The sequence below is a fragment of the Zonotrichia leucophrys genome, chromosome 10 (genome assembly GCF_028769735.1).
Source record: "Zonotrichia leucophrys gambelii isolate GWCS_2022_RI chromosome 10, RI_Zleu_2.0, whole genome shotgun sequence".
Classification (NCBI taxonomy): domain Eukaryota; kingdom Metazoa; phylum Chordata; class Aves; order Passeriformes; family Passerellidae; genus Zonotrichia; species Zonotrichia leucophrys.
Window position 1 is genome coordinate 10,195,423 of NC_088180.1, and position 11,029 is coordinate 10,206,451.

The following is an 11,029-nucleotide window of genomic DNA, read 5'->3' on the forward strand; positions in this document are numbered from 1 at the left end:
GTGAAAGCCGCAGCCTCACAGCCCAGCGGCTCCCAGGCTGTGCCGCCTCACGGAGAGGGCAGCGCTGGGCAGGGGACGCAGGGCAGGAAACACCTGGCGCGGTCCCAGCTGGGAACGGCGGGGTTTCCCCCCCCTGCCCAGGGAGCTGGAAGAGGTTTCTGCCCAGAATCTGTGACCCAAAGCACGGAACAGCCCATGCGGACGTGAGGCGCCCAGAGCAACGCAGCCCCCTCACGCAGAGGCGGCCCGCGGGAGCCGCGCTCAGCCCCGGGCTGTTTCCGTTCCCCGCCTCCCCGCGGATTCCGAGCCCGGCACTTTCGTTCCGGGGCCTGCGAGGGCCGCGCGGGAGCCGCGCCGGGCGGCGGGTGAGGAGCGGGCGGTGCGGGGGCGCTGGAGCCGGGCGAGGAGCGGCTGAGGAGCTCTCGCCCCGGCGCGGCGGTGGCGGCAGGAGAGAGGAGGCAGCGCGGCTCGGGAGCGCCGAGGGGCCGCGCTGTGCGCGGGGCGGGCTCGGGCGGCCCGCGGTGGGAAGCGGCTTTGCGCCCACGGGGGCCGCGGTGCCGCTGCGGCGGCGGGACGGGGCCGGTCAGGCACCGAGCGGCAGAACCGCGCTGTTACCGGGGCAGAGGCAGCGCCCTGCGCTGTCCGCCCGCAGAACCTGCGCTCCGAGCCGGCCTGCGCTCACCCCGCCGGGCTGATAGCAGCGAGCTGCGGCATGGCCGGGGCTGTGGCACCCCTGAGCTGTACACGGCCCCCCGAGGTGCACCGGCCGACCTGCTGAGTTGTCCTAGAATTGCGGCTGGAGTGTGGAGGGTACCCCCCACCGGCAGCGATTTACCAGGGATTTAGAGATGAGGTGCAAGTGGAGTTGTTGTTAAATCTTAAAAATACCTGTCTGAAATGAGATTTGGATCTCAAAGTTCTAGTCTGTCATTTTCTGAAGTGTACTGTACTGTATGTATAGTGCTGCAGCCTGGGCACAGCTATTAGTTTGAGGCCACAGTGTATCCCCTGTCAGCATCGATAACAAAAGTGCTCCAGGGTGTCACCGTTGAGCGGCACAGAGTGTAAGACATTCCACTGAAGAGAGTCAGTTTGCAGGCTGGGAATGCATGTCCAATTCCAGGGCCTCTCGCCCTCTGCTTCTTGAGGAAACTTGATAATAGCACAGGTTGCTCTGAGATGTAAACTATACTGGCTTTATCTCAGAGAAACTTGAAAGCAAATTGCACTAGAAAATTCGTGTGCATATTAGATTTTGTGTTTATTTGAGTGGACTTCTCTGACCCTTTCAAAAGTTAGACCTTGGCAGAGGCAGAGGGGAAGGTATCATAGCATGCATGAGTATTTAATTTTACCAGAAAATAACAATTTTTTCTGGAATTGATTTTAATTTGGTGTTGGAAACTTAGCTTAGTTTTTTGGTTTTGTTTCTTTCCAATTACATTACACTTGATTTTATTTAAACGCTTCATTTTGGATTACATTTCAGGACTTACTGTTTGTTTGTTTTTGTTAAACATGACTTCGCTACACGATTTCATAAGTGTGATCCTTGACATGAAAAAGTAAACCTAAATTAGCTGAAAGTAAATCCTGAGAAGAACTTCTTTCATTGCATGTGATGCAGCACAAAGTGCCAAAGGCAGTTTAGAACTACTGCAGGCTGGGCAGGCTCCTGGCTGGGGCTGCTTTGGGGCTGAGGGCAGTGAGAGGGGGCTGTGACAGCACAGCAGCACTAATTCTGTCTGCCCCGGGGTGGGCACATGGTCATGTTTCTCCTGCCTTGCTACATGGTGAAAATTCTGTGCCAGCTGTAGAGGGTAAGACAACAGCTGTCCTGAGGAAAGCCTGACAAAAATCCATCAATAGTACTAAAAAACCACAAACTTGTGGAAGTCTAGACTGGGTCAGCACTTTACTATCTGGAACATGGGGCACCGAAGCCCTTTTCTAGCTGTTACTTTTCAGCCTCAAGCTCTTCTCCTGGAAAATTTCTTCTATTTCACAAAGTTCTATCCAACAGGGATTTCATTCAGGTTATTTGGTTGGCCCACACACAATAAATTTTAGGATAAAGATCTAAATTAGCACAATTAACTTTTGTCTTACTAATTTCTATCCTGTAGGCATATAATTCCTTGTCAGTAGTCATATTGGAGACAAATGGGATTGCTTATCCAGGTAAACACTGCTTACAGTGTTTTCATAAACTTCTAGGCACAAATCTTAACAACAGAGAAATAATAGACTTCTGCAGGGCTTAAATGAGTGGGATAGTGAATGTGCATCTGTGCATTAAGGATGCAGATCTCGAGTTCTTTCCAGTTTATCTCATGCAAATCTCTTGAATCAGATGATTTTATTATTCTTTCTGTTGTAGGAAACCTGTTCTTAAATGGGATAATGCTGAATATTTTCCAGTAGATTAGTTCATAGTAATTGGCTTTTTATTTAACAACATTTTGTCTGTTTCAGCTAACCATGTCTTTAAATTCATCTACACTTTTAAATGAAAGAAATGCTCAAGGAGCAAAAAGAAATACTGAGTGTTTGGAAAGCCTACTGCAGAGTCCATCATCTGTTCAAGATAATCCACTTCAACAATTACAGTTAGCTTCCCAGGAAGTACTGGAAAAGGCAAAAAAGAGTGGGAGATCAAAATGCCCCCAGTGTCATAGTTCAAGGATGTTTTATTGTTATACATGCTTTGTTCCTGTCGAAACTGTCCCTACCAAAGAAATTCCAACTGTGAAGGTTAGTATTTCTTAATAATTTTTTATAATATTTTTGGGGTTTTAGTTACTGTGGACAGAGAATAGTCTGTCTGCAGCCATTTCTTTTCTGACTCATTCTTTACAGACATTCATTTTGAACACAGCTATAAGTATGAATAAACTACAGTTAGATAAAATTACTGTTCTTACTGGAGGAATTACATGTACAAACACTGAAAATGTTCCAATCCTCACATAAACATTTATGCGTCTTCTAGATGAGAATATAGGCTGAAGTCACTCAGCTTCTCATGCAACTGTGTTTCCACTTAGTTGTAGAAAGTTTCTTTATGGTGCTCTTGCACATTCTTCAGTTTCTAATAACTCTGGCCAGAAAACGTTATATTGGGAACAAAAAATTTGTCCAAAACCAAGGATGAATTTTACATAAAATGTGACCTAAAAGACATTCCTATATGTCATGGTTCTATAATTCAGATAACACTGTTAAAATATAAATAGTGAAATGCCTTTCTGCTGACTTACTTGGGGAAGCTATCAGAGAGGACTGAGGCATTTTGCAAAATCATTTAGGATCTAAGATGCGTTTTGAAGACAGTGGAGTTTGAAAGCATCATAAAAATACTTCAGAAGTAATTTTGAAATTTGACCTAGTAAACTTAGGTATATTTTCATTGAAATTGTAATTTTCACAGTTGGGTGAATAACTAATAGAGATAGAACCATTATATTGCTCAAATTAAGAGCACATCCAGCTTGCCTTATGGTAAGGTAGATTTCTGTAGATTGGCAGCATTCCAAAGTGCATCACTGCTTACTCAGCTATTTGCATAAATTGAATGTAGTAGGTGCTTCTTCTAACTTGTCTCTAGTTTAGTTCTAAACCTATTAAAAAATCATCACATACATTTTAATTACACACCCATAGGAATTTCTTCCAAATTTTGAATAAGTTCTTGTTTGTTTCTAATAGATAAGTTCTTGTACGTTCTAATAAGTTTCTAAGTAAGTTCTGATAAGTTCTTGTAAGTTTCTAATAGGTGTTTGTAAATATGATGATGAACTTATTTTTTTTTTCTCCTTTTGCTCTAGTTACCTTTGAAGATTGATATTATTAAACACCCAAACGAAACAGACGGCAAAAGCACGGCTGTGCACGCTAAGCTCCTGGCACCTGATGATGTTACAATTTATAAATACCCCTGCATTCCTGAGTATGAAGAGAAGAGACACGAAGTAAGAGATTCTCTAGAGATGGCCAGGCTCTGTGCTGGGGAGTGCAGCTTCCTCCTGCAGTGGTAGTGCCCTGCAGGGAGGAAACCACTGTTCCATTAGTGCAGCCCATCCTGTGCTCTCTCAAAGATTAGCTCTGCAAACACACAGTTATGGGCTGTGACCTTTTCTCCAAAGCTGAGAAAGACTGCAGCACTATTTAACCACCTTGAATTTTCTATGTTCATCTCCTCACACAATGGAGAATTGGATTTACTGTGTATCTGAAGAAATATTTTGCCTATATTTAAAGTATTCAACTTGGAGCAAGTTAAACAGCAGTTGAATGTTGTGCTCACATTTAGCAGCTGCAACCAGATACATACCTTTCCACAACCTCCTTAAAATTTTTAACAATCACTATGACACAGGAAAACAACTAAAATTCAAGTCTTGTCTATCATAGCATAGAGCACAAGAAAAGAAGTGAGTTATGAACTCAGATATGTATGTTCATCTAAATGGTAAGCTATCCTTTTTGGCCCCCCTGCCCCATACACTGCAGTGACAAGTGACATTTGAACTTCCTCAGGGCTGACACCATTGTCTTGGCTGAAAAATCTTTCTATACAGAAGTGTTAGAGTTGGTAGTAGAGGCATGGAAGTAACATTAATTAAAAATCTCTGTTAAGAATCTTAATTCATTAACATGTTTTTAACGTGGATTTAATGCTGTGTTGGGCAACAGAATATTTTTAAGAGACACTATTTAATCTTGTCCTGACTTAAATGTTTACAGACAGGTTAGAAAATTTCTGTTCTTTAATATAACAATTCCTGTTGTTCTGTTAGATTTTATTGACACTCAGATCTCTTTGTTTTCTTCATTCAGATAGCACTTATATTTCCTGGCCCAAATTCAGTTTCAGTTAAAGATATTGCTTTCCATCTCCAAAAGTACACCAAGAAAAGTGTCTGTTCTAGTGACGATGACTGTTCCAGAGAGCCCCTTCCTAAACAAGCAAAAATAGAACCTGAAGAAGAAAAAAATCCAAATGAATGCATCTCAAGCAGCAGGAGTGAAGGCACGAGACTGAAGAAAATAATATTTATTGACAGTACCTGGAATCAAACTAACAAGATAATAACTGATGAACGACTTCAAGGTAAAAAATACAAGTTGATACTGAGACATTATTGCTGCATAAATGATTAAGGGACATATGTCTGTAACAGACCTGAGCACAATGTAAGCTTGTATGTACCCCTATCTCTGAGTGTCTATGAAGGATTCAGCAACCTGTTCCAGGGCTGTAAAATACTTCCTGAGCCAAAGACTCCATTACTTTTCATGGCATATAATCTATTTTGCAAAAAGATAATACTAGTACTAAGAAAGCATTTACATTTACTTGTCTCACTTCTCTGTTGGAGCAAATTTCCTCAGTCTCAGAGAATGGAAGCTGTCATGTTAGACAGTAGAACAGTAGTTAGAAAGGCCTCTGAGGGAAGCCAGGAAGATTTTTTTGCAGGTGGCTGCCTGCTTTCCAGAGACCCATGGGACCATTTGTGTACAAGTTTGTGGCAGACAGGCCCCAAGAGGGTAAATAAGGGATTTAGGAGGTTCAGCACAGGTTTGTCATGCCTTGGGTTCTCTTTCTCCTCCAGTTGTTAATGGACATTTCCATGATCTCACTACTCCAGACAAAAAAGGAATGGCTGCTTGCCCTCCACACCCTTCCAACTCTGAGAGCAGAAATTGGTAATTCTGCAGAAAGTTTTTGTCTTAGGTTCTTTACAAAAAGTTTACATTTAAGCATTCTAATTAAAACCACAAAAGACAAAACAATTTAGCAATAGCATTCCATTTCCTTTGAGATTAATAGGAGTTTGAAAATACTTTCATTAGTGCAAAAAGTGTACTTAGCTGGGAGGCAGGTTGTCAAGTTTATATGCAATATACACATATACATGTATACACATTACATATATATGTATACACGCACATATACACTACTACTGCTTCACACTGGATCCTACAAGGAATTTCACAGACTTTCTTGCATAGAAGATGGATGTTGCCTTGTCTAGTCAGCTTATTAAAGAATCCTACATTAGTATGATGTATTGGCCAATTAAAATCCTGTTATAAGTATTTAGTTTAACACAAAACATACTCTATCAGCTCCATTGAAGTATTACTGTAAAGATTAGGGGAATTGCACGTTGCATGTTAATGTAAGGCATTTGAAACTTACTTTAAGAGGACAAATTCAAGGAAAATAACAGGCAGCCAGGGGAAGTGAAAATTTCCATGGAAACCTATGCATATATGAGTCAAAAAGTCTTAATTGGTGTTACTTTGGAGCTCTTGAATGGTTTCCAGTTTCCCCATGAGAATGCTGATTTGATGTACTACTCTCTCCTTTCTAGAATATTTCGGTTCCAGCTGTTTTCCAGCTGTTTTGCAGCTCCCTGGGTTCCTGAGCACCTTTCAGGATTGCTGTGAGGTTTAATAGTGTCATGCAAGTCAGTTTCTAGTATGGGAGAATTTTACCCATCCACACATTGGGTGTAACAGTGTGCACAGCCTGTGCATGTATTGCTTTCCTTAGTGCCTGTCATAAGGAACATAAATTGCATTAATACCCCTTTTAGAGATTGCAGTTTTCACTTCCAAGATGAATGGGGCAGAGTTTCCTTAGGCATAAACTGATGACATTTTTATGTTGTACATACATGAAAAATAGAGAACTGTTTTCATTTTTCAGTTCAATTGCAAATGAAGTCATCATCCAACAAAATATCCATCATATGTTAAAGCTCAAAAAGGAGTGTTCATAATTCCAAATAAAAAGTAATTGCCATACTTATTAGGATTAAGTTACAAGAAATATTGAAGGAAAACATTAATGAAGCCAAGAAAACATAAAGAAAAACGTTGTGTTTTGTAAGCTTATATTCATATAGACAGTAAATCTAGTAAATTGTGCTGCAAGAGAAAGCAAATGAGTACATCAATCTTAAAATAAGCTGGGAGAACTTGAACAAAATTAGTTCTATATCTTGGAGAAGTGTTAATATATCTTAAGAAAACAAAACTAAATCAGTTAAAGACAAGAAATACAGGAGAGTTGGTAATGTCTAGGGATTGATTACTTCATTAAAAGTGATCTCTAGATTAGAAAACAAACAGTTGAATTTAATGTTAATGATGACTTTCTCCCATGAGTGATGGAGCTTATTGGCAGCATCACCATGATTGTTAAAGAAACTGATTGCTTTGGGTTTTTTTCCCTGTAAGTTGTAACTGCTTTGTATCAGCCAAATATTTTATTAGCTTATTCATTAGCATTGTGGGGTTTCATGTGAATGGTGAGTATTTGTAAGCAAACATTGCCTTTGGCTGTACACAGATCCAGTAGAGATGAAAAATTCTCAGTAAACTTTTATCCTTAACCCCCTCTGGTTTTGGGGTTTGTTTAATGAAGGGTCCTAAAGTCTTATGTTTGAAAGTAACTGACACTGCACTTGTGGTAAGCTCAGTAGTGTCCATGGTCTTGCCTTCAGTGAACTTTTGTTTGTGTTCAAACCACAACTACGTGGGAGTTGATGCTGGAGGAATCATCCCTGAGATTTTCTTCACTGCTTTTAGGGTGAAAGCACTGTGGATTTGATGGAAGTTTTCATTTTGGTTAGGCCTGAGAATTCAGGTGGTGAAGACTCTTGAGGGCAACAAGCTTGATGCAGTTTCCTCCTGCTATTTTAAGTTTCACATGTGTAGGATTATTAGAGGTAATAATTAGACTGTGTATGCTGTTTTGAGGTTTTGGTTCTGAAATGTCAATAATAACATTGAAATTCAGGGACAGACTCTCCTGTTCAGGTTTGGGGTTTTTTTAATGCTGTAATTGAGATTTCTTCTACAATGCAGGATACCATACTTTACTCACTGCAAAGCAAACAACTAAATCCCTCCTGCAATTACACTGAAAAGAAGTAAACACAGTTTGTAGGCTGGAAGTGTACAATTACAAGTGCTAGGCTCTAGCCTGAATTTGACCTTTCTGAAACTTCCCTATCCATAACTTCCAAGCAGTTCTTAGACCATACTGGTTTTTGTACTGTTACCTGTATTAAACTCTCCCATGAGACAGAGTATCAGATTGTGATAGAAAAAGATAACTTTACAATCTGCTTCTAATGTTGTTGACAGGTGTGTACCATGTTCTTCATGATCCAACTGTCCATCCTGTTTAAAATGCATCTGAATAATAGAATAGTTACAGAGACTAAAGTAGATAAAAGATTTTTTTTGTGCCATACAGACACCAAATTCCCTCTTTCATCTTAAGTGGGAATGCTTTTAGTATCTAATAAAGTTAATTGCAAGATGCTGTCATACTTACTCCTGAGTCATTTCAGTGACATTTCAGTTACTTTACAAGCATAAATACAATTACAATTACAAACTGGCTCTTGTAAATAGTCCTCACTTCAGCAACACTAACAGTCTAAGGGATTCTGTTTTACACTTGAAAAGTATTAACTTTGCAAAAGATGAAATAATTTTCTGAACATTGGTGAGTCTTGGTAGGTGTGGATTTCACTCTTGCCATATGAAGCAACTCTGCAGTTTACTGAGGGCTGTGTGGCTGTTTGAATGAAAGGATAACTTGTAATTAACTGCAGATTTGAAGATTGTAACCTAGGAATTACAGCACCTCATCAAATTCCAAAGTGATCCAAAAAGGGGGATTAAATTATTGCCTCAGTTTTAAAGATCAAAAGTGTAGGTACAGGAAGAGAAATTATTTTCATGCAGGCACTGAGCAGGCTAGCAGCAAAATCAGAAAACAAAACTAAAGTCTTGGTGCTAAAGTCTTGTTTGACATTCTGGCCACCAATTCACATTGTCTAATCTAGGTCATCTTTTTTCCTTGACAGGGTTACTGCAAATTGAGTTGAAGACAAGGAAAACTTGCTTTTGGCGTCATCAGAAGGGAACACCAGATACATACCTTTCCACAATAGAAGCAATTTATTATTTCCTTGTGGACTATCATCAGGAGATTTTGAAAGAGAGCTACAAAGGACAATATGATAATCTGCTTTTTTTCTTTTCATTTATGTATACATTGATTAAAGATGCCAAGTGTTGTGCAGGAAAAAAGTAAGCTGTCTGTCGGTGCATGACACTACTTTTTTTTGTAATAATAACCTGCACAAACATAACCAGGGGTTTTTTTTTGGAAATAGACTGTCCTCTAAATAATGTCCAGAAGTGAGCTGCAGCCCTCCTCCTGCATGCTTGAGGTGGTAGAACTGCTCACATGAGCAGTCTTATTAGAGTTACTTACTTGAAAACAGTTACATTTTCCTAAATATTGCTGTACTTCAACCTACAGGCCTGATGTGCTCACTGTGATGAGCACATTTCCTGACATGGGAGTGAGGACCTGACCCCTCTTGCTGTAAGGAGTGATCTCTTAACTGTAAGAAGGAATTAGCCTGCCTGCTTTTCCATTGTTACTGATACTTCTGTCAGATGGATTCTTTGTGGTTTACACAGCAATACTGATTTTGCTACAGGGTTACTGAACGAGCAGATGGTGTTTGGTTGCTGGGGTGAGTGGCAGCAATAGAGAATGAAAGAGCACATTAATTGAATATGAATTATATATTTTCATGATTAATTCTGGAAAATTCTTCTAGTAATAAAAAAATGGTCTCTTTAAACATTGTTATACAATGTATGATTTCTGTAGTACCATTCATGTACTCTTATATTAGGATTATTCTCAAATTCTTGGGTAATTTTAGACTTCTTCAAACAAATTTAGTTAAGTGTTTATTACTGTTATATATTACCATTATTTGAGGGAGCACTAACCTAACAAATGTCACTATGGCATATTGTAGGCACCACAAATACTGGTTCTGACCACAATATTTCTGACAAGGCTTCCTTAAACTAGGCAGGCTGTGAATCTGCTCTGCTTTTCCTTTTGCAGTGAAGGAGCAGATTAGAAGAGTCTCAGCAAGGCTTTGTGCTGATGGCAGTTTTGTCACGGTTGTAGTGCTGCTGTCAGAGTCATCAGGTGTGAATGCAGTTTTGCCAGGCTACACCAACACAGCCAGTGCTGGCAGAGGGAACAGACCTGAGCTTTACAGCAGAGTTATATGAATATATTTTAGATCATACATTGATAATTATATTCCTAAAGTAGGAAAAAAATTATTAAGGGTACAATATAAGATGGATAAATATTTCTGGATATTCTTAGAAATGTGTTATTTAAGATAAAATATATCTTGTCAAAGTGACAGACTAAAAAATTACAATAGATTCTTTTTTAAACAAAACATCAGAGTTTTTGTTATCATTTGTAGCATACTCTCTAGGAGGGCACTCACACACACTCTGGTGAACATAGAAATGTTTCAAGAAAATGTTTTTATACTTACACAGCAGTCCATACAGGCTCAAATAGCTGGTTTGGAAAAAAACAAACTTGTGTTTTTAATAGTGAAAAAACCCCTGCATTTCAAGGTGAAATCCTAATACTGTTTCAAACACAAGATACAAATACACATTGTAAATACACATGTAAAACATTACATCATACCTCATATTGATGTGCTTATCTGTACAAGCACATATAAAAATGTGTCACAGTGGACAACAAAAATATCCCCATCTGCAGAACAAAATGCTAGTTATGTTATGAAATTATGAAATGTGCATGAACTATAACAGCACCACAGGAAACACAGGCTTGAAGTCAAAACTAGAAAGATAATTTTTATATCTACCTATATATTGAGCTCATGTATCAAGCAATGAGAACAATCAGTAGTTGTGTCTCAGTGCTATTGAAACAACACTGCCTATTCATTTGGTACTTACTGCTATTGAGAGGTTATTTTGCTGTTTTAAAATGATTCATGTTACTTCCTTTGGTATGAATTTTGATAGTCTTTTGACATTTCCAACTGTTCTTGTATTTCTTAAACAAAGATTGTTGTTGTTTTTTTTTAAATCACACAAGTATAATAGCTTGAGAAGGAAACTTTCACCC

The 11,029-nt window shown here is 39.4% G+C and overlaps 1 protein-coding gene across 3 annotated transcripts; it reads left to right on the top strand.

Annotated features, from left to right (window-relative positions):
* Nucleotides 1–247: 247 nt before the first annotated feature.
* Nucleotides 248–10,270, top strand: DTWD1 (DTW domain containing 1). 3 transcript variants are annotated; one of them, XM_064722008.1, is made up of 6 exons: nt 603–853; nt 2,127–2,181; nt 2,476–2,754; nt 3,828–3,971; nt 4,840–5,113; nt 8,895–10,270. In XM_064722008.1, exons 2-6 carry the CDS (start codon nt 2,164–2,166, stop codon nt 9,122–9,124), a joined length of 945 nt encoding a protein of 314 aa, XP_064578078.1. In that variant the 5' UTR covers nt 603–853; nt 2,127–2,163; the 3' UTR covers nt 9,125–10,270. The 3 variants fall into 3 exon arrangements, with proteins under 3 accessions (XP_064578080.1, XP_064578078.1, XP_064578081.1); XM_064722010.1 differs by lacking the exons at nt 603–853; nt 2,127–2,181 and adding an exon at nt 248–365; XM_064722011.1 differs by lacking the exon at nt 2,127–2,181.
* The last annotated feature ends 759 nt before the right edge of the window (nt 10,271–11,029 follow it).

What these genes read in the sequence shown, in the direction of transcription:
- DTWD1 (XM_064722008.1), top strand. An exon ending in AAGAAATTCCAACTGTGAAG is followed by an intron (nt 2,755 to 3,827) that starts GTTAGTATTTCT and finishes CTTTTGCTCTAG; the next exon opens with TTACCTTTGAAGATTGATAT. An exon ending in ATGAAGAGAAGAGACACGAA is followed by an intron (nt 3,972 to 4,839) that starts GTAAGAGATTCT and finishes TTCTTCATTCAG; the next exon opens with ATAGCACTTATATTTCCTGG.